Genomic DNA, 23,651 nt, shown 5'->3' on the forward strand with positions numbered 1-23,651 from the left:
GGGGGGGGGCTAAAAGAAAAGTCTAAAAGTCAAAATCCACCGAAACCAAACAGCTGATTCACATTAAATCTGTTTTTATTGCGTCATTCATTCATAAACTTTAATAATCTGCTTTAAACACATTTACAGTTTTAAATATAAACTTTTTTATTCTGTAACTGATGAAATAATAACGTTCATTAAATGAAGTTTGAGCCTTTTTATTTTAACGGGCGCAGCTTCTCCAGATATTACGGTAAACGCAAAGCGGCCCAATGTGCAAAGAGAATCTGTTCCCATGACGACGATCAGCCAATCAGGAGAGAGAGATTTATTTATTTTTTTATTTGAATCCTAAAAGTTGAGTTTATTTGTTTTGAAGCTTTAACTTTAACCTCAGTTCATCAAAATAAAATCAATCGTCCGTTTATCTGATTTTATTTGAGCTATAATTACTTTTTATCTCCGTTAAATGTGTTAAAGTGTTTGATCTTTATGTTGAAATTATTTTTATTAGTAATACTTTAATGATTCGTGTTTAAGCTCGTCGTAACTTCCGCTCTAAAAATAAAAGTTCTTTAAGAAAATCATTTATTTTGAAGTTGAACTGTTTAACTTCCTGCGGTTAAATCTACGTTACATTTTTATTCTTTCACTCCGTTTATCGGAATGTGTCCACGCAGCGTTTCGTTTCCATGACAACAGTTTCTACAACATCGTAATTCAGCCGACTGATCCGATCGTTTAACGTGATGCTCCAGATGTTTACGTCATTAAATACTCTGCACTGATTGGTCAAGCAAACTCGAAGCCTGATTGGATGGTGCTGGTGTGATGTCATCAGCTGCCTGACACGTGAATATTAGGAACGACTTTTCCCTCCGTTTTGTAGGTTACCACGGTAACAGACCCCCCCCCCAATACTCGACTGGCTGCTGTAAAAAGCAAAAGTTACGGCTGCGATGTTAGCGTCGTTCTGAAGAGTTCAGAGATTTTAAAGTACAAGCGAAATGTTAACGTACGAAAAAAGTCGTGAACACCATTTCTGACCTTTTTGTCTTTTGACGTCTTACTAAAAAAGTAAAAAAAAGTAATAAAGTAGTGTAAACTAGCTAACTGTATATAAAGTAGTGTAAACTAGCTAACCGTATATAAAGTAGTATAAACTAGCTAACCGTATATAAAGTAGTATAAACTAGCTAACCGTATATAAAGTAGTGTAAACTAGCTAACTGTATATAAAGTAGTATAAACTAGCTAACTGTATATAAGGTAGTTTAAACTAGCTAACCGTATATAAAGTAGTGTAAACTAGCTAACTGTATATAAAGTAGTGTAACTAACAGTATTCTTTACATTTGCTGTACTGCAGTAAAGAACTAAGTACTTACTTTACATTTAATAATCTAAAGTTTGAAATATATTAAATTAAACAAACTAACTGTCGTTCACATCTACGACAAGAAACTTTACATTTTAAAAACATCCATCAACGTGTTTTTAGACTTTTATCTCCGCTTACTTCAAACTTATTTCTTGTATATTTTCTCCCATGTACATATATTGTATTATATATTGTATTAGGTGTTTTATGTATTTATGAGCATTTCTACAGTTAGTTTGTGAACCTAAAGCTTGTTTTGTACATTTTGAAACGTCCGTCAGTGTTTTAACTTGAAATTTGATATTAAAAATAATAAATACCAACTTATAATAGTTGGTGTGTAGTTGTATCTCTGCTGTCTTCAAACTCATTTCAAATATAAAACATAAACCCAGAGTTTAACGTGATGTATTTTAGTTTAAAGGTTAAAGTTGGTTTTTGTTTCGGTGGATTTTCAGACTTCAGGCTGCTTCAGGATCAGTTTGGAGAGTTTAAACTGTTAAATAAAATGATCAACGAGGATCCTGAAGCAGATTCATCGATGTGTGAGCGATGTGTTAACTTTAATACACAGTAAATGAGTAATGATAGTAGTAAATATGAGTGCAGAGCTGCTCAAACCAGAACAATGACTGCCGGTGTTTCCGTTTAACTGGTGACCATGGCAACCGGTGACCGTAATAACTGGTGACCATGGCAACCGGTGGCCACGGTAACTGGTGACCATGGTGATTCAGCAGGTGTTAGTTTAACTGGTGATTCCTAACTGTAGTTAATTTTTTTTAACACATGTTCATCTGTGTTTAAGTTACGTTAAACATTTATATACAGGGTTCCCAAACATTTTTAACAATGAATTTTCCAAACTTTCCATAATATTTTACCCCATTTCCATGACTTTGAATTTAAGTAGTTAAACAAAGTGTCCTCCCCCAGAACATTTGACAGAGATGATGTCATTTCCTGTATTCTGGAGCCTTTTACAGCGTTTTGACACTTTGATCACTAAATGTTGGGAGCATTTTATAAATTACATCCAGACCCAGATCACATATTAGAAGATATTAAAAACTAAATATAGAAATTGATGATTAGTAGATTCATATTAAATGAATCTACTGATTGTTGTCATGGTAAAAGTGTGCGTGGGGAAGGGGGCACAGAGTTCATGCAGCCTCTTATATCCGTCAGCTTTGATATCAGATCCCTAATTCAAAACTTTACCAAAACATTTCCAGACCTGGAAAACTGTTCTTCTAAAGTCATAATAACTCTGTAGATTTAAGTTTAATCACTCATCTCTCTTGTAAATGTGAGAATCACCAGTTAACACGGTCACTAGTTAGCGGGTGTTACAGTTTATCTGGTGACCATGTTAGTTTGAGTCGCTAGTCAACACGATCACCAGTTAAACTGTAACACCGGTTAACACACTCACCAGTCAAACTGTACAAGTTAACACGGTCACCAAAAAAAACCGTAATACTAGTTAACACGGTCACCAGTTACACCGTAACACCAGTTAAACCGTAACACCAGTCAACACGGGCACCAGTTAACACGGCCTCCAGATAAACCGTAACACCGGCCGCCATGTTCCGGGGCCTACTAACACTAACACATGTACATCCACAGAGAAACATCTCAAAATGAAAATATATTCTATGTATATTTATAAAAACCTTGCTGATTTGTGCTTCAATAATAGCGACGATATCCTTGGCGAAGTCAAGGTTCTCCTCTGCCAGGATGGTGAGCATGTTGATGTGTGGCTTGCTGTTGAACGTCAGGTCTTCCAGGGAGGACTGGTACTCTCTGCAGGCGTCCTCCATCTTAGAACCAGCGGGGGAAGCTACGGCAGCACCACCGTGGATCAACAGGCAGTCCATGGACCCATGCAGCGGGCTGGGTCGGGCCGGGACTCGGGGAGAACTAGCGCCGGCTCGTCGTGTTTAATTGTCGCCGTTTTCTGCCCGTTTGTCGACGAAGAGAAAATGGCGACCGTAACTGGAGGCCGCATACGTCACACAATAGAACTTATACCCGCGCTGTCGTCATCGCGCTCTCATTGGATAGCTTCATGCCCCCGGGACCCGTACGTTCATTCTGATTGGTTCAATAGAATAACTGCCACACCAACTGGCCAATCAGAGCGATTTATTGTGATCTTATTATTACATAACGGCAGACATTCAAAAAGATGATTACCCAACACAATAGCACGAGGCCCCGCGTGGCCGCGCGACACGTTCACGCCGGAACTGTCGGTTAAAATCATATTTAGATACCAGAACATACACGTTTAACACGGTAAATGTAGGTCAAAATCATAAAAATACCAGAACATGAACGTGTTAAAGTATGAATTGAAGGCTACATGTGATAAACTTGATTGATTTACTGATATATTTTAATATATTAAAGTATCAAACAGGTGATGTAACAGGCTTACATGAGATTAGTGTACAGCCATATTCACACAATCATATTTGCAAAGGCCTCCAGAAACTTAAAGGATGATTTCAGTTGTAGTAGTTGTAGTAGTAGTAGTAGTAAAAGTTATAGTAGTAGTACTACTACGACTACTACTGGTAGTAATAGTAGTAGTTGTAGTAGTAGTAGTAGTAGTAGTAGTGGTACTAGTAGTAGTAGTAGTAAAAGTAGTTGTAGTTGTAGTAGTAGTAGTAATTGTTGTAGTAGTAGTAAAAGTTGTAATGGTAGTAGTAGTAGTAGTAAAAGTAGTTGAAGTAGTACTACTAGTAGTAGTAGTTGTAGTAATAGCAGCTAGTAGTTGTAGTAGTAGGTAGTAGTAGAAGTTGTAGTAGTAGTAGTAGTAGTAGTAAAAGTTATAGTAGTAGTAGTAATAGTAAAAGTAGTTGTAGTAGTACTAGTAGTAGGTGTAGCACTAGTAGTAATAGAAGTAGTAGTTGTAGTAGTTGTTAATCAATCTTTATTTATAAAGCACCAAATCACAACAGAGTCATGTGAAGGCTCTTTCCACATAGAGCAGGTCTAAACCCAACTCTTCAGGTTTCATTTAAAGAGACCCAACATTCCCACATGAGCAGCACTTGGTGACAGTGGAGAGAAAAAACTCCCTTTAACAGGAAGAACCTTCAGAACCCAGTGCATCATGGGAGTCCCCCGGCAGTCTAAGCCTATAGCAGCATAAACTAGGAGCTGGAACCCGCCCGAACTATAAGCTTTATCACAAAGGAACGTTTGAAGCCTCTTAAACGTAGAGAGGGTTCTTCCTGTTAAAAGATGTTCTCCCACTCTGAGTCTGGTTCTGAGGGTTCTTCCTGTTAAAAGATGTTCTCCCACTCTGAGTCTGGTTCTGAGGGTTCTTCCTGTTAAAAGATGTTCTCCCACTCTGAGTCTGGTTCTGAGGGTTCTTCCTGTTAAAAGATGTTCTCCCACTCTGAGTCTGGTTCTGAGGGTTCTTCCTGTTAAAAGATGTTCTCCCACTCCGAGTCTGGTTCTGAGGGTTCTTCCTGTTAAAAGATGTTCTCCCACTCTGAGTCTGGTTCTGAGGGTTCTTCCTGTTAAAAGATGTTCTCCCACTCTGAGTCTGGTTCTGAGGGTTCTTCCTGTTAAAAGATGTTCTCCCAATCTGAGCCAAGTGCTGCTCATGTGGGAATGTTGGGTCTCTTTAAATGAAACCTGAAGAGTTGGGTTTAGACCTGCTCTATGTGGAAAGAGCCTTCACATGACTCTGTTGTGATTTGGTGCTTTATAAATAAAGATTGATTGATTGATTGATTGATTGATACTAATACTGCTACTACTACTACTAATAATGTTGTGTAAGAGTAAAATAAATAATGAATGCTTTACTTTATGAATGTATATTTCTACATAGAGGCCGGTGGAGTGTGAATAAATCAATGTTTCATTGTGTTGGTTGAAGCTCTGATCAGTTTGGTTTCTTTTATTATTTTATTCCTGCTAGTTGTGAGTCATTAATAAAGCTGATATAATCATGTAGTGACAGCTGTGATGCCATGTAAGGCTGGGAACTAACTGCTGGGTTATAATTAGACGTAGTAATGAAACACCAGCAGCCTCTCCTCTCTGTTACTGACACACTGGAGCTGATTACACACACACTTATTCACCTTCATACAACTGCTGCTGTTAGCTTTTATTAGCTAAACCTGGGTCTGATATATTTATTTATTTTAAGTATAATTTATGTCAGGGGTGTCAAACATGAGGCCTGTGGGCCAGAAACCGGTCGGCAGAGGAGTCCACTTTCCTTCCTGTCTTCTTTTCGTCCCTTCCTTCCATCTTTCCTTCCTTCCTTTCCTTCCCTCATCTTTCCTTCCTCCTTTCCTTCCCTCCATCATTTTAATGGTCTGGCCTCCATAAGGTCAGATTGAACAGTTTGTGGCTCTTACAGTGACTCTGATTCTTCAGCTGCTGAGAAACAGGATGAATGTTTACAGGCCACAGAATTTCAAAATAAGAGCCTGAAACTGTTCCTTTAAATGCATTTGGAACCAACTTTGATGAGTTCAATCAGTAAGAGATAAAAACACTGTGAATCAGGATCCACACCATCGTCTCTGGGTTATAATTAAACAGCTAAATAAATGAATAAAGGAACATTTCACAGTTTTTGGGACATATTGAAAGTTCGTCCTGATGGTTTAAACTAATGAAGCTTCAGTTTGTTTCATTTTTAATCAGAATAAAACTCGACAGACGAAAATACAAAAACAGAAGATTCTTTATTTTCGTCTCCAACAAGTTGAAACACTGCAGAGCTGAAGATATGTGACATGAGATCAGTGCACACCAGGCTGGGAACGCTGGGAGTGATGGGAGCGCTGGGAACGCTGCGACCAGTAAAACCAGTCAGTCCCAGTTTGATCCTGACTGACGCTGCGTTCGAGGCCGATTGGAAAACTGAATGTTTCACAGCTTAAAAAAAAAAAGATACATCAGCTGATTATTGATCAGGATCATTTTAATTACATCAGACGATCGATGATGTCATTATTGATAAATCAGCTGATCTCATTCAATGTGTCCTGTGACACAAAGCATCAAATATTAAACACTTTTAAACGGAGATATTTAATGATCAGAAGAGTCTCGGCTCGGTTAGTTTTTCTATTTCAGACGTTTTCAGACGAACAGGAAGTTGATTTTTCGAACAGGAAGTTGATTTGTTTCTGACAGGAAGAGGAAACGTTGAGTCTTTTTCTTGTTGAGCTTGAAAATAACAAAAAAAGAAGCGAAGAAACAAACGAGATGAAACATTAAAGACACTAATCTGATGGAACTGTTGATGCAAAAGTCTTAAATATAAAAACCTGATTTATCAAACAGGAAGCTGCTGGAAGGAAAAGTAAAAAAAAGTAATGTCACAAATGTGTCGCCTCGTGTTTAAACTTTATTTTTACTCGTTTATCTTCAGAAAGAAAAATGTGAAGAAAGTTTTTATCTTTAAAGGAAATATTTTCTATAAGGATAAAAACTTCCTCACATGTTGATCACAGATCAATAATTAATATTCTCTAAACTGACTGAAAATAAAGTTTAACATTTAATACGAATAAATATGAATTAATGACCAGCAGAGACTCAGCCTGGTGTGTGTGTGTGTGTGTGTACGTGGCTGTGTGTGTGTATGTGTGTGTGTGTGTGTGTGTCTGTGTGTATGTGTATGTGTGTGTGTGTATGTGTATGTGTGGCTGTATGTGTGTGTCTGTGTGTGTGGCTGTGTGTATGTGTGTGTATGTGTGTGGCTGTGTGTGTGTGTGTGGCTGTGTGTATGTGTGACTGTGTGTGTATGTGTGACTGTGTGTGTGGCTGTGTGTATGTGTGACTGTGTGTGTGGCTGTGTGTATGTGTGTGGCTGTGTGTGTGTGTGTGGCTGTGTGTGTGTGGCTGTGTGTGTGTGTGTGTGTACCTGTGTGTGTGTGTGTGGCTGTGTGTATGTGTGTGTGGCTGTGTGTATGTGTGTGGCTGTGTGTGTGTGTGTACCTGTGTGTGTGACTGTGTGTGTGTGTGTGTCTGTGTGTGTATGTGTGTGGCTGTGTGTGTGTGTGTGTGTGTGTGTACCTGTGTGTGTGTGGCTGTGTGTGTGTGTGTGTGTGTGTGTGTGTGGCTGTGTGTGTGTGTGTGTGTGGCTGTGTCTGTGTGTGTGTGTGTGTGTGTGGCTGTATGTGTGTGTGTACGTGTGTGTGTCTGGCTGTGTGTGTGTGTGTGTGTGTGTGTGTGTGTGTGTGTGTGTGTGTGTGTGTGTGTGTCTGGCTGTGTGTGTGTGTGTGTGTGTGTATGTGTGTGTGTGGCTGTGTGTGTATGTGTGTGTGTATCTGTTGCTGAGTGTGTGTGTGTGTGTGTGTGTGTGTGGCCCCTCTAAACATTGAATATAAAAACACAGAGTGGCGCGTGGCCTTCATCACAGACAGACAGCAGCAGGATGAACACGCTGATCAATAACTGAAGATCACAGGAAGTGATTCAAAAAAAGTAAGAAAACGTTCCTCGTTAAGCTCGTTAAGGATCTCTGTGTTTAATCAGTCTCTCTGTCTGTCTGCTTCACTTCCTGTCTGTCTGCTTCACTTCCTGTCACACATCAGTTTATCCTCATCTTCATCCTCTCCTCCATCTTCATGCTTTACTCCTCCTCCTCATCCATCTTCATCCTTTACTCCTCCTCCTCCTCCTCCATCTTCATCCTTTACTCCTCCTCATCCATCTTCATCCTTTACTTCTCCTCCTCATCCATCTTCATCCTTTACTCCTCCTCATCCATCTTCATCCTTTACTTCTTCTCCTCATCTATCTTCATCCTTTACTCCTCCTCCTCCTCCATCTTCATCCTCTCCTCCTCATCCTCGCTGTCTGCAGGGAAGACATCACTGAACATCACAGCTCTGCTCAGACTGAACCAAGGTTCAGAGGTTACTGAGGAAGAGGAAGAGGAGGAGGAGGAGGAGGAGGAGGATGATGAGGAAGAGGAGGGGGAGGAAGAGGAGGATGAGGAGGAGGAGGTGGTGGAGGAGGAGGAAGAGGAGGAGGATGATGAGGAAGAAGAGGAGGATGAGGATGAGGAAGAGGAGGAATGGTCCCTTGGAGCTCAGCAGGTTTGATAAAAGTCAGTTTTTAGGGGAAAGAAAGGCTGACGGCGTGACGTAGGAATGATTCACTGATGATGTCATGAGCTGCAGCTGTTTGACACCTGCTCAGGTGAGAGGAGAGAGAGCGACATCACTTCCTGTCAGAGTGACATCACTGACAGGTGTTTAGGTTCCTGACAGGAGGACGGATCAGATCAACATCTGCTCATTTCTCATTCTGGATCCTTTAGTTTGATTCAGAAACGTCTGAACATGTTTCTGGAGTCTTTAACCCTTTACATACTGTTCATATTCTGACTCTCACATTCATAATCACTATTTTATGGTCCAGGAGAACATTTTATAGAATATATAAATGTTTGCATATCCAAAAATGTATATGATGAATTAGATTTTAGAGTCCAGCAGATGAAATGTGTCCAGTGTGTTTAAATGTAAGAACAGAACATAGAAACATCTCTGATCCACATTTTCAGACTTTTATGAATCAAACTAGAAAAATATCAAAGAGAAGTGAACAGAATGATAAATGTTTTAGTTTAGTGATGTGAACCAGAACAGAGGAACAAAGAGCTGAATGTGTCCCAGCATGAAGATCATCCTGCAGGTTTGATCAGAGACTCTGCAGCCTGAAGCTTCTCGCCTCGCTCACCGATCCGTCATCACCTGCAGAAACCTAAAGACAACCAATGAGATCAGCTTCCTGTCAGTGAGTCTCTCCTCCTCTTCCTCCTCTTCCTCCTCTCAGGCGTCCGACTCGTCGCTGCTGTCTCGGCTGATCTCGATCTGCAGTGACGGCAGGTTGTCCAGCCGGCTCTTCTTCATCTTGTGCGTGACGCGCTCCTGTTTCTGTTTGATCATGGCGCCCCACATCTTCTGCAGCGTCGAGTCGTCTTCCTCCACGTCCTCGTCTTCCTCCTCCCCCGCTCCCTCCTTCTTGTCTCCTCCTCGTCTCCTCCCTCCGCTCTTACTGCCGCCGCCGTCAGACGACGAGAACAGACCCGACGAGCGGCTGCTCGCTCTGCGCTCGTGACGCCCGGCGGCTCCGTCGCCTTCAGCCGAGCCCAGTCTGCTCCACAGAGCGCCTACAGACAGGAAACAGGAAGTCACATGATTGAAGGAGGAAGAGGAAGAGAGGAGGAAGAGGTGAAAGTACTGGTGACTGACAAAGAGAAAAACACTAAAAATCCACTGAGCCATTCATGAGGTGAACAACAATAACTTCAGCTGGAAATAAAAGGAAGAGGAGAGGAAGAAGAGAGGAGAAAGAAGAGGAAGAGGAGAGGAAGAAGAGAGGAAGAGTAGAGGAGAAAGAAGAGGAAGAGGAGAGGAAGAAGAGAGGAAGAGTAGAGGAGAAAGAAGAGGAAGAGGAGAGGAAGAAGAGAGGAAGAGTAGAGGAGAAAGAAGAGGAAGAGGAGAGGAAGAAGAGAGGAAGAGTAGAGGAGAAAGAAGAGGAAGAGGAGAGGAAGAAGAGAGGAAAAGAGGAAAAAGAGAGGAAAAGAGGAGGAAGAAGAGGAAATGAGGAGGAAGAGTAGAAAGAAGAGGAAGAGGAGGAAGAAGAGAGGAAAAGAGGAGGAAGAGGAGTTGTCTTCGTACTCGTCTTCCTGTCTTTGGATGAGTTGGCGTAAGTTCCTCGGCTCTCCTGATTGGGCACGCCCAGCCTGCGGTGCACGTCTCTGATTGGCTCTCTGGGTGGCGGTGTCTCTCTGGGGGAGGTGGGGGGTGAGGGGGAGCGCCTCCTGTCGGGGGAGGAGTAGCGTCTCTTCCCCAGCCGCTGCCGGACGTCCATCTTCCCCTGGACGGCCACCGGGGGGGGCTGTCTCTGCTGGGACTGACCCTGACGCTTCTCCTCCAGCAGCTGACGAACGTCCGTCACTTTGGACGGAGACGAAGATTTAACTCTGCTGCTGGAGCCCGAACCCCCGACCCTGTTCCTGAGAGAGACATGAGAATAAAGACATGAGACAGAAATACATAAATTAAAATTGCAAGAGGAGCGGAAATTACAACAAACAGCGCCACAATTGAAAATTTTAATGAAAACAGCTGACTTCCTGTTGGAGTTAGAGACTTCCTGTTGGAGTTAGAGTAGGGGTCCAAGAGACTTTTTTGTGCGTCTTTACATGATACATATACGTACCAAATTTCGTTAGTCCGTGTCAATCTGGAGGAAGGGGCTCAATTTTTTAATTTTTTCTAAAAAGGTGCAGTAGCGCCATTTGGCCAGCACTTCCTTTTTAATGGCGAAACATCAAAAAATGCTGCATCACCACGGCAACCAGGTATAACGGAGGAAAAAGATTTCGATAACCTTTTCATCTCCAATGTCTGACGATGTTTCTGAGAGAATTTGAAGTCGGTCGGATTAAATCTCTAGAAGGAGTTCATTAAAGTACGATGTGTGGAAATAGCAAAAATGGCGCCAAAATCGCAAATTCAAATCAAAATGGCCGACTTCCTGTTGGAGTTAGGGTATGGGTCCAAGAGACTTTTTTGTGTGTCTTGGCATGATATATATGTGTACCGAATTTCGTTGGTCTACGTCAATCTGGAGTAAGGGGCTCAATTTTTTTTCCTGTGACTAGGGGGCGCTGTTGAGCCATTTTGCAACAACCATCTCCATGGAGCTCTAACGATCATGTGACATTAACCTGAGAGCAGCAAACCTACCGGATGTTCTTCAGGTGTCCGTCCACCTCGTCTGCGTACATCGTCATCTTCTTGCTCTTCTTGGGCGACGGCGTTGAGATCATCTTCAGCTCCAGGTCGTAGTCCATCTCGTCTGACTCCGACCACGGAGACGGCGAGCGTGAGGCCCGGCTGCGTAGCCCCGCCCCCAGCGCCCGCGAGGCCCCGCCCCTGTCGCCTCGCTCCTTGTACTCCACCACTCGGTCGTCCTCCTCCATGTCCTCGTCGCCGTCCTCCTCCTCCTCCTCTTCCTCCTCCTCCTTGATCGGCTCCTCGGGGAGGTTGACCAGGTCAGCTGAGAGGAGAGAGTCATCAACCAATCAGAACCTTCCGTTTCTGAACATGTGACACACAGTCATCAGCTTTGTGTGTGTGTACCTGAGTGTCGGTGTGTGTGTGTGTGTGTGTGTACCTGAGTGTCGGTGTGTGTGTGTGTGTGTACCTGAGTGTCGGTGTGTGTGTGTGTGTGTGTGTGTGTACCTGAGTGTCAGTGTGTGTGTGTGTGTGTGTTTGTGTGTGTGTGTACCTGAGTGTCAGTGTGTGTGTGTACCTGAGTGTTGTGTGTGTGTGTGTGTGTGTGTGTGTACCTGAGTGTCGGTGTGTGTATGGTGGTGTGTGTGTGTGTACCTGAGTGTCGGTGTGTGTATGGTGGTGTGTGTGTGTGTGTACCTGAGTGTCGGTGTGTGTATGGTGTGGTGTGTGTGTGTGTGTGTACCTGAGTGTCGGTGTGTATGGTGGTGTGTGTATTGCGGTGTGTGTGTGTGTGTACCTGAGTGTCGGTGTGTGTATGGTGGTGTGTGTCTGTGTGTGTACCTGAGTGTCGGTGTGTGTATGGTGTGGTGTGTGTGTGTGTACCTGAGTGTCAGTGTGTGTATGGTTGTGTGTGTGTGTGTGTGTACCTGAGTGTCGGTGTGTGTATGGTGGTGTGTGTCCCATGCTGTCTCCTATCAGAGGTTTCTTGGTCTTGATAACGTCTCTCTGGATCCTGCGGTTGTGATATCTCCTCTTCCTGAACACACAGCACAGAGAGCAGACAGTAAATACAGAGTCACATGTAGAACAAACAGCACAGAGAGCAGACAGTAAATACAGAGTCACATGTAGAACACACAGCACAGAGAGCAGACAGTAAATACCAGTGTTTCCCACACATAGACTAATTTGTGGATTCAACACCGGCCGCCACATATTGCGTTTCGTTATTAATTTTTTTTTTAACGCTAATTAAAAAATACGCATCGTATTCGTTAAGCTGCATTTCCTTTTTCCTTTCTCTGCTCTCCCTGCGTCTCTCTGTCACTCACGCGTCTCTCTCACATAGCTCACACACACAGCCCCTCCCCTCCGTGCACACCGCGTGTGTCTCCATCAGCGAGATCAGACAGGAAATACAGTCACACGTAGAACACAGCACAGAGAGCAGACAGTAAATACAGTCACATGTAGGACACACAGCACAGAGAGCAGACAGTAAATACAGTCATACAGCACAGAGAGCAGACAGTAAATACAGTCACACAGCACAGAGAGCAGACAGTAAATACAGTCACACAGCACAGAGAGCAGACAGTAAATACAGTCACATGTAGAACACACAGCACAGAGAGCAGACAGTAAATACAGTCACACAGCACAGAGAGCAGACGGTAAATACAGTCACATGTAGAACACACAGCACAGAGAGCAGACAGTAAATTTAGTCACATGTAGAACACACAGCACAGAGAGCAGACAGTAAATACAGAGTCACACGTAGAACACAGCACAGAGAGCAGAGAGTAAATACAGAGTCACATGTAGAACACACAGCACAGAGAGCAGACAGTAAATACAGAGTCACACGTAGAACACAGCACAGAGAGCAGAGAGTAAATACAGAGTCACATGTAGAACACACAGCACAGAGAGCAGACAGTAAATACAGAGTCACATGTAGAACACACAGCACAGAGAGCAGACAGTAAATACAGAGTCACATGTAGAACACACAGCACAGAGAGCAGACAGTAAATACAGTCACATGTAGAACACACAGCACAGAGAGCAGACAGTAAATACAGAGTCACATGTAATAATATTTAAGTGTTTCGGAGTGTGTGACCCACCAGGAGTTACTGAGGATGCCCTTCATGCCTCCATAGTTCGGGTTTCCGTATTTCATGTAGTATCTGCTGCGACGAGCGGCTCCCAGCTCCTTCTTATCATCTGCACACAGAACACACAAGAGCAGAAAATAAAAAAACACTTAATTTTCTCTGTTTAGCAGAGTTGAAGGTATTAGTGTGTGTTTATTAATGTGTGTGTATTAGTACTTATTAGTGTGTGTGTGTTGTAGTAGTAGTGTGTGCGTGTACTAATATGTGTATTAGTGTGTGTGTATTAGTGTGTGCGTGTCTTAGTGTGTGTCTATTATGTATGTTAGTGTGTATGCGCGTGTGTTACTGTGTGTGTGTGTGTTACCATGTGTGTGTCTGTATTAGTGTGTTACTGTGTGTGTCTGTATTAGTGTGTGTGTGTGTGTGTGTTACCATGTGTGTGTCTGTATTAGTGTGTGTGTTACCATGTGTGTGTCTGTATTAGTGTGTGTGTTACTGTGTGTGTCTGTATTAGTGTGTGTGTTACTGTGTGTGTCTGTATTAGTGTGTGTATGTTAGTGTGTATGCGTGTGTCAGTGTGTGAATGTGTGTGTGTGATTGTGTGTCTGTATTAGTGTGTGTGTGTGTGTGTTAGTGTGTGAATGTGTGTGTTATTGTGTGTCTGTATTAGTATGTATGCGTGTGTGTATTAGTGTGTGTCACTGTGTGTGAATGTGTGTTACTGTGTGTGAATGTGTGTGTTACTGTGTGTGTGTGTTACCATGCGTAGCGAAGCGCAGGAACAGTTTGTTTCCTTTAAACGGTTTGGTGGCCGGTCGCAGGTCGTTTCTCAGCAGAGATTCAACCTCTGCACTCGACAGGTCTTCCACCTGAGACACACACACACACACACACACACACACACACACACACACACACACACACACACACACACACACGATCAGCTATTGGATCTGATTCAACAGTATCAGGTATTTTCTCATTTGGTTAACCCTTTATAGGACACTCATTGAAAGGAAGGGAGGAAGGAAGGAAGGAAGGAAGGATGGAAGGAAGGATGGAAGGAAGGGAAGGAAGGAGGAAGGAAAGGAAGGAAGGATGGAGGAAAAAGAAGTAAGGAAGGAAGGTGGGGGGAGGAAAGAAAGAGAGAAGGAGGGAGGGAGGAAGGACAGATGGAAGTAAGGAAAGGTAAGAAGGACAGAGGAAGGAAAGAAGGAAGGGAGGAGAGAAGGAGGGAGGGAGGAAGGACAGATGGAAGTAAGGAAAGGAAGGAAGGAAGGACAGAGGAAGGAAAGAAGGAAGGGAGGAGAGAAGGAGGGAGGGAGGAAGGACAGATGGAAGGAAGGAAAGGAAGGAAGGACGGAGGAAATAAGGAACAGGGGAGGGAGAAAGGAAAAGAGGAAGGGAAGAAAGAAGGCAGGGAAGGAAGGAAGGAAGGGAGGAAGGCAGGGAAGGAAGGAAGGAAGGGAGGAAGGAAGGAAGGAAGGAAGGAAGGAAGGAAGGATATTTCGGGATATTTACAGAAGTTACCAAATATAATTATTTGCCCAATAAAGAGTTAAAGGTTTTCAGTTTCCCGTCACAGACGAAAGAAAACAGAAATTATTCATATTTCAGGTTTAATGTCTCAATAAACCTGATCATCTCTGTCACGTTTCTGTTACCTGACCGCTCTCTGCTTTCGTCTTATGCTCCGTCTCTCCGTCGCTGTCCTTCCCTTCGATCTCCTCGCCGCTCTTCTTCACCGCCGCCTCCTCTCCCTCGTCCACCTCGCCCTCCTCCTCCTCCTCGTCTTCGTCGTCCGATCCTCGCCCTCGCCGACCTTTGCTCTGCTCGTCCGGCTGGCTGCTACTCTCCGTCTCCGTGGTAACCGCCTCCGGGTCCGGCATCCGGCTGATGTTGATAAGGGCTCGGATGGATGTGTCGTCGTCCAGCCAAACCACGTTACCTAGGAAACGCACAGGTGGGGAGCACAGATTTGAACTTCTGATACTTCAAATCTGTCTGTGTGTGTGTGTGTGTGTTACTGTGTGTGTGTGTGTGTTTGTGAGTTTGCGTGTATGTGTTACGCTTTATGTGTGAGTGTGTGTGTGTGTTACTGTGAGTGTGTGTGTGTGTTACGCTTTATGTGTGAGTGTGTGTGTGAGTTACTCTTAATGTGTGAGTGTGTGTGAGTTTGTGTGTGTGTTAACTGTGAGTGTGTGTGTTTTACTGTGAGTTTGTGTGTGTGTGAGTGTGTTTGTGTGTTACTGAGAGTGTGTGTGTTACTCACAGGATGTGTCATCGATCCACTCGATGTGAGCTGGAGGATATTCCTTAAAATAGCCGAACACATCCTGGGTGCTCATGTCGTCCACGCCTGCCATGTGAATCGCCTGCATGCGCAGTTTGGGGATAGCTGAGCACCACAGAAGAAGAACAACAGGGTTCAGCCAATCACATCAATCAGTCTGACCAGGTGTGACATCATCATGTACAGGTGAGGGGTCGTCGTACCTTTCCTCATGCTGTCTTTATCCAGAAACACGTTCCTCTGATCCACGCTCACCTCGCTGTGGAAATGGAAACGTCTCGCTCGCTTCTCTTTCTTCTCGATCGCCTCCTGATGACAAAACAAACCAGAGTTCTCAGTGTTCCCAGTGTTCTCAGTATTCCCAGTGTTCCCAGAGTTCCCAGTGTTCCCAGTGAGTGTGTTAACCAGCCGTCAGGTGACACACTGATTCAATGAGCCAATAGCATTGATGCAAAATTACAACATCAATCATCATCTTTAACATACACCTTTATTTTGTAATTCCCCTGGCATGCTGGTGTCAGTGCCAGGGGAATTACAAACATCATCGTAAAAATCAGTGATGTCTGACGTGGTGTAGCCATGGTAACGGTCAAGAAAAAAAAAGAGTCCTTCAAGATATCCTGAGCAGCTTTTCCCCACAAAAACTAAAAACCACAACTCTAAGAGAGAGACTAGAGACAAGTCTATCATCAGATGGTTCAGACAGTGTGTGTGTATGTGTATATCAGTGTGTGTGTTTGTGTGTGTGTGTGTATGTGTGTATCAGTGTGTGTGTGTGTGTGTGTGTGTCGTACCTTTGAGTTGACATCGATCCCTGTGATGAACGCTCCAGCTTTGTTCTCGTATCGCCGGCTCGTGTCCTGCAGAATAAACAGATTAGTTACATCATGTTTAAACAAACGCACCTGAGAACCACAGACCTTCATCTTCTTTACACTTATATACACCTGTAACTACTGAGTGGGACTGGCACATCATGTGACTGTCAGGTGACCTGGGTCTTTGTGTCATTAGTCTGAAGAGCAGGAGACTTGTGATTTTATACCTTCTGAAGCAACTAAAGCTGCTGCTGTGTTTCACATTCAGAGGTTTGAGTCTGAGCTGCAGGTTGAGTGGAGGTGTGTGGGGAAGTTTATTAGTGCTGTTGAACATAACCGCTGTGAATCTATCAGAAAATAACGTTTTATTGATCTGATTCACCGACTATCTTACTGTCAGCTCTCCCTCTCTTCATTCACTCTCTAGCTCGCTCCACCACAGCTAACACAACAGCGTCCTGTAGCCACTTACTCATTCATGCCATATTACTTGATACTTTTATACAATATACTTAATATGTTTGTGTTCCATTCAGATACCTAGATAAAGAGGGACAGGTTTTTAACCAGTTCCTTGATATTGTGGCACTCAGTGATGGTAAGGCTGACACCATTGTCACCACCGTCAAAGCTTCCCGCTGAACAAGCAGCTGCCAGCAGAGAAGCCATGTGGGCTTGGCACCGAGCAACTTACTGACAGCTTCCCCAAGACTGCTGCAGTAGCTTGTGCCGCCCAGCGCCTTGCCCTCGCCTGTAGGGACGCCTCCCAAAAGGTTAATATATGAAGACCTTCTGGGACCACCTGCAGGAACAGCACTTATATTTACATCATAGTGCACGTTGGACTGCAGCAGCTACCATACAATCATCCACACTAATGCACTCTGTTCTATCATCAATCTGTTTAGTTTAGTTTTTTAATTCCAAGAGTTAAAAGACTGGTGGCTATCTCAGGACCGGGTCATTGAGGTGCTCCAAACAAATCTCCCAGCTGTCTTTGCCAGAGCTTAAACGATGCCCCGTTAACGAGGGCCAGGTTTGTGGCATCATGGTGCCAGACCTCGCATGCCTGTCAAATGTCAACCTTCTCCATATGACAGAGAGCAGGTGTGTTAGGATTAGTTTATAATTGAGTTTTGTTGTTGTTTTACATGTCTGACCCTATGATATTGTACATTTACAACAATTGGATGGCAACACTATGATGTCTTTAACTATAGGTTGGATGCAGGTGAGACTCCACTCCCCATGGAGCCATGTCCATCCAACATGAGGAAGAGAGGAACAGGGGAGGACTGGGTGTTGTGAACCTGCTACGGGAAGAGCAGTGGACAAGATTGTGACATAGGTATAAAGTTTTTCTTTTTCTTTTCGATCTTTCTGACTGAAGGTGCTCTTAGTTTTGGGGATCCATGGTTCAAACAACAAAGGAGAATCAAAGGCACCCATCAAGTAAAATCGCCTTCATTTATTTTTTCCCCTACTCTGTTAATTCTAGGTTGCCTGTCCTTACATCAGTGGCTGATATATAACACAGAAGTCAGGTTCCAGAGCCTGAACATGGTTGGAGCCTTCAGTGCTTTGAGCCCACAGGCAGCTACGCTCTGTGACTACGCCAACCTTAAGATCCTCACACAAAAGCTTCTCCCCAGGAAGGAGACCGTTGTGCTCCAGGAGTACCAGTTCTTCATGCATCATTTGTATGAAGGGGACATGTTCAAGGTGGGTGAATGATATGGTCAGCAAGCAATGTGAAGAGTATCCCAAAGTTATAATTGAAACACTTGAAGTTGGCTAACTGTAACAGACAAGTGTAAAATAAGTCTTGGTCTTTATAAAAGGCTTCGAAAACAGCCACACCTTGTTTAATTAAATGTAAATCAACATTAGTACATAACCCAAGGCGACACGATGACAGTGCCTGTGAGAGTGATGGATGGGGCCAGATCTCGTCTATCCTCAGATATTTGGCTGCAGTTGGCTTCATCATTCCAGTGTCAAGTGTCAACTGTGAAAGATTTTTCAATGATGAACCGCCGGGTAAGGACAAAGGCCATGCCAGTGACTGAAGATGCATGAACTCATTACATGCAGCTTAGTTTGGCTTACTGTAGTTACCTTTATTTTATTAGAAACAGGTTCCAATGAGACCACATGGCTGCCTATCTGATACCCCTCTCACACCAAAGCAGTTCCAGTGCTGGTGCTGGTTCATAATCGGTTCAACTGTGAACCAGCTGAGAACCAGACGTCACCGCCAGTTACGTTCGCTGCTTTCCCATAAAGACTTGCACCAACTCCGAACCAACAACAACAACAACAACAACAACAACAATGGCAGACTAGCGTTTGAACAGCTGTTGCTCCTGGCTCCTCGAGGCTTCATTGGCATCCAAACACAGTAGAGGCTACGTATTGCTTCAGTGTTGTTTGCTGTGGTTGTGCTCAATAACCCCCCCCCCCCCCCCGCCTCCCCTTCACATAACTGGTTCCTTCTTCTAGTCCAGCAAGGAAGTGGTGCCACTCTGGAACCAGTTTTTCTGGCCCGCAGCCATTCTGTGTGAACAGGAAAACCGGTTCCAAATGAAGCACTGGAACTGCTTTGGTGTGAAAGGGGTATGAGGGTCTCCATTAATGAGCCGACCCCAGACCGATTCAACTACCAAAGGGCATCAAGAAAAATGTAATGCACGCAAGTACTGAATGCTAGATTTGTTTGTAGGACTGGGATGAATTTATTTATGTGTAAATATGCAAATGCTGACGTGAATGTCCTCTCAGGTCATAGTGCCTCTGTTTAGGGACCATGTAGAGGTTATTGTCATTCTTATTTTATTGAATAGAAATTGTAATTCTGCTTCTTTTCATTTTTATGGACAAGCAAAGACAGCTAGTTTAGTTATTTTAAGAAACACAAGAAACAACGTAGAACAAGATATTTACTGAAACAGTATTTATATGTTTGTAAGTAATGAACTAGTTGAACTTAGATAGTCACTTCTGTTTTCTTTGTTTCAAACATTTATAAACTGGTAACATTTCTTTCCCATGCTTTGTGGCTCTGACCTTTTTACTGTGTCATCACCATTCATACAGATACAACCACTAGTTTAATTACTAAAGCACTAAATTGTTTAGAGCACATGTAGGGACTGTTGATGCTTTCACTAAATATTTACACTATGAGATTTTTGATAAATAATCATCAGTAATTGGGATATAATGACCAAGTGGATAAAAGGTAAATAATTTAACAGCTAGTAACTGTAATGTAAAACCAGGAAAAGACACTTAAGAGGTATCAGACATTAAGATATCCAAATTCTAAGACGATCTAGTCTCATTAATTATATACAATTCCGATATATGGTCCATCCCTAGAAACATCTTACATGTAATAAATAATATTTCAGGTTATCAATAAGTCGGATCGATCAGCGGCTGCTCAGGTATCAGAATCCACAAACGGTTTTCAACGTTTTTAAACCTTTAACGTTATTTTACCGGTAAAAACGTTACATCTCTAGTTTTCTTTAGAGAGTTGGTCGGTAATTTCAGACACGTGAGAGGTAAACAGCAACAAGTCACAAAAACAACAACAATAACAACAAACATCAGCTGCTCAAAAACACGTTAAAACAAACCGGGGGTAAATCGGTTAACGGGAATCAGCCGGTAACCGCCGCAGAGCCGATAAGCAGCTCCAGCAGAGAGAGAGAGGACCGGGAGTAGACGCTATCACACGCCGGCTCTCCCCTCTGTCTCCCCGGCCACAGGGGACTCCAGTCCCCGGTCTACCACGGCCTGTTCCCGGCCACAGGAGACTCCAGCCCCCGGTCTACCACGGCCTATTCCCGGCTACAGGAGACGCCAGTCCCCGGTCTACAACGGCCTAACCCCAGCCAGAGCAGACTCCAACCCCCGGTCTATCATCGTCTATCCCCGGCCACAGCAGACTCCAGCCCCCGGTCTACCACGGCCTGTTCCCGGTCACTTACCGGCAGCAGCTCCTGCAGGGACCGGTTAACGGAGACGTCCTCCAGCTCGCCCTCCTCCACCTCCATCGGCTCGGCTCCGCGGGCATCCCGGTCCGACTCGGAGTCAGATTCCGACTCGGAGCGGTCCGAGCCGCTGTCTGGTTTCACCGACACCTGTAAGCTGCGGACGGCCGCCATGGCGCTGCGATCTGCGGCTGTTGCTGCTGCCTGACCCGGTAACGCTTCTCTTCTTCTCCGCAGGTCAGACGGTCTGAGTGACCGGCAGCGACACCAGGTGGACTTTATAGTAATTACAGTCTTTTTATTCGCCTAGATGCATTATATCATCTGTTTCTGTTTAACTTTAATGTATTTTTATAGTGTTTTATTTGCATGTTATATCAATAAATAACATGGAAATAAAACACTATAAAAATCATAAAAGTGAAGAAAAAGACGGACATTAATATAACTTCCACCTGGTGTCGCTGACGGTCACACAGCCTGTATGATCGCGTGTGTAATGTTCAACAATATAACTCACACAGTACGCATATAGTTAGATTTAAAATAATTGAACAGAAAAAGAGATAAATGCACTGGAGCTTAGTTGTCCCACTTTAGTCAATGTCCCATATTAACCTAATATGTCATTCTTTTTCTTCACTTAGATGCATTATATAATCTGTTTCTGTTGAAGTTTGATGTATTTTTGTAGTGTTTTATTTGCATGTTATTTATTTAATTTAACATTTATTTTGTGTATTTATCTGTGGTGATGAATTTGAGTTACTAGTTACGGTAGATTTGGGTAATGTGGGACACTTTTTGCAATTCTGACTTGTTTACCTTATTTACATATAAATCATATCAACACCTAATGTCATTATGAAATCCCTGAGATGTTTGCTTGTTAAATGAGAAGACAATTTTTGGATATTGTACTCAAAAGGAACATCACACTTATATTAATATTCCTCATGCCAAATCATTTCAGAATTTGAAGATTTAGGTAATGTGGGACACTAGTTTTAGGCTTAGAAAAACTTTGATTTATGCAAAGCAGCCTGCCAAAACTTTCTGAAATGTGCATACCCATATTTGGTCATTTCATTTCATAGATCTACAAATCTAGATCTCTAAACTAGCAGCCTGTATGCTCACGAGTAATTTTAAACAATGTAAATTACACAGCATGCATATTCTAGTTATCTTGAAAATAATTGAACAGAAAAATAGATAAATTCCCTGGAGCTTAATGGTGCCACATTAGTCAATGTCCCATTTTACCCTAATCCACCCTAGATGTGGAGGAGTGGTGGCTTCTATTCACATGATGGGTATCTAATGAAGGACTCAGTTGGTATCAGTATGACTTTAAGGGCACGAGGATTGGTGCTGGTATCCTAATTTTTAAACCGTACCCAGCCCTAGTGTATAACTTGAGACCCAGTCAGTGGAGTTGGAGGTACTGGGAGGTAGTGGGTGCTGTGGTGTGGGAGGTACTGGGAGGTACTGGGCGTTGTGGTGTTGTGCAGTCGGATGGTTGATGGTATGAAAGAGTGCCCCCCCAGCGTGTTAAAAATATTTCCTCAGTTTAAGACTCGACCCAAAATTTTAACAACCATCCTGAAAGCGGAGTTCCCCTACATGTCTTTCTTATATAGGTCAGTGACAAATAAGGGAATTAGAAATATAAATGAACCTGTGACTCAACAGTAACTTCTGGATTTGGATGTCATTTTGCACTTACCTGTTATATTTACCTGTCATACATGAATGTGTGACATTACAGTACAGATCACTGTGAACACTCTCCCGACTTTAAAGATTGGAGGATTTGATCTTTCAGAAAACTGTAAAATGCAGAAGAATGCAGCTCCCAATGCAGGTATGGTTTAATAGGATATCAAGACTTAAACTCTACCTGCATTGGGAGATACAGCGTCTTCTGCCTTTTACAGTTTTAGTTCTTTGGTCCAGCACCTGTTTTTTTTTATTCTACCACACGAGGTTTTCATCCTTCAGTAAATTCAGACAAAACTGAAGAAATAATGAGCATTTAATGAAGTTAATAAATCTTTGTATGTTTTGTTTTCTGTATTTAATTATGTATTCAGTTTCTTTTCTTCCCGTCCTGCAGGATCTTCATACATGTTTATACCTGAGTAGATATATTAGGAATGTAACTTTTGAATTGTGAACTTTGAAAGGTTTACTATAAGAGCTTCTGTGTGCTGTGTCCTCTCAGCCTCAGCTGATATTCTACTTTCCTGTTTTCATCCACCTATAAATGTTTTCTCAAAAGCCCTGAATCTATTTATATATATTTTAAAAAGTCACTTTTTCTGAACAGTAACTTCAACCAGCTGCTGATAGTTTTCTCTGGTGTTGGCGGCTTTGTTTTTTTTAATGACATTTCGATCTGATTGGCCTACTTTTGGTGTATCAATGCATTTGATTGGTTGTCTGGTCCATGATGGGGGTTTTTCAAGTTACTAATATCCGTCAATCATTTTAAAGCACAAATAAATAATTTACTCAACTTATAAAAGAGGAACAATAAAAACTATTAAAAAGTAAAAAATAGACAAACCATATTTAAAGGAGATAAAAGTGACTCAAGTAAAATTGTAAACTATTATTACTGTGTTGATGCCATATTGAGACAAACCTTTTTCTTATCGTGTAGTTTGGATTCATTGATGGACGAATGAACATAAGTAAGAAACAAAGCAGCTCTGATTGTTTCTGACATCAAACTAAAGTCTCATTCTACAGAAACTTTATAACTTTATATTTCTATGATTTTCAGAATCACAGTAACAGAGTCTAACAAACATCAGCAGCTCTGTATTTATGCTACAGATTTACACCTGAAATCAGAAGAGAAGAGAGACTTTGTGCTTTCAGTGCAATCAAGACGTTTACAGTTCTGCTTCAGACTGTACAGATCTCATATTCACACATATATATAACATATATATATAACATCCACAGAGCTTTGTGTCATTTTAGTGCAAAATAAACAACATTTTCTGTCAGTTTTTGCATCAAACGGCAGTAAAGCTTCTTCTTTTTGCAGATTTAACTGTTTCACACAGTTATTAATAACACAGCGAGTCATTTTCATCACAGCGCTGAGTCAAATCCAACAAACAACTAACAGTTATTTTCAGTAGTGATTAGTGAATGAAATGTTCATAAATACAGACTGTCCAAAAAACATTCAGATATTTTATGTACTGATTAAGAAAAAAAAAGGTAAATGCTATCTGAGGAGCTGAAACCAGAGAGTGTCTGGTGTTTCTGTTTCAGA

At 42.6% G+C, this 23,651-nt stretch overlaps 2 protein-coding genes across 2 annotated transcripts in view; both read right to left on the reverse strand.

The window, feature by feature from the left end:
• The window catches only part of pcf11 (PCF11 cleavage and polyadenylation factor subunit), a 17,278-nt gene extending 13,927 nt beyond the window's left edge, over nt 1–3,351 (reverse strand). The window contains exon 1 of the mRNA XM_053332249.1: nt 3,046–3,351. Within this exon, the coding sequence (XP_053188224.1) occupies nt 3,046–3,252 (207 nt within the window). The 5' untranslated portion in view covers nt 3,253–3,351. The remainder of the gene's footprint in view (nt 1–3,045) is intronic.
• A 5,684-nt stretch (nt 3,352–9,035) lies between these two features.
• On the reverse strand, nt 9,036–20,562 carry ncbp3 (nuclear cap binding subunit 3). The gene is made up of 11 exons (XM_053332216.1): nt 20,354–20,562; nt 16,332–16,397; nt 15,738–15,843; nt 15,514–15,639; nt 14,906–15,189; nt 14,002–14,110; nt 13,251–13,350; nt 12,045–12,154; nt 11,128–11,440; nt 10,054–10,391; nt 9,036–9,542 (listed from the first exon to the last, which is right to left on the reverse strand). Exons 1-11 carry the CDS (start codon nt 20,528–20,530, stop codon nt 9,202–9,204), a joined length of 2,070 nt encoding a protein of 689 aa, XP_053188191.1. The 5' UTR covers nt 20,531–20,562; the 3' UTR covers nt 9,036–9,201.
• Nucleotides 20,563–23,651: the final 3,089 nt, after the last annotated feature.

Source organism: Scomber japonicus, chromosome 13 (assembly GCF_027409825.1).
Source record: "Scomber japonicus isolate fScoJap1 chromosome 13, fScoJap1.pri, whole genome shotgun sequence".
Lineage (NCBI taxonomy): Eukaryota > Metazoa > Chordata > Actinopteri > Scombriformes > Scombridae > Scomber > Scomber japonicus.

Excerpts from the sequence above, each read along its gene's own strand:
- ncbp3 (XM_053332216.1), bottom strand. The coding sequence starts at position 20,530 with ATGGCGGCCGTCCGCAGCTTACAGGTGTCGGTGAAACCAGACAGCGGC. Across the intron at positions 15,844-16,331 it reads GGATCGATGTCAACTCAAAG|GAGGCGATCGAGAAGAAAGA; the intron begins GTACGACACACA and ends TTTTGTCATCAG. Across the intron at positions 11,441-12,044 it reads ATACACACACCGACACTCAG|CTGACCTGGTCAACCTCCCC; the intron begins GTACACACACAC and ends CTCTCCTCTCAG.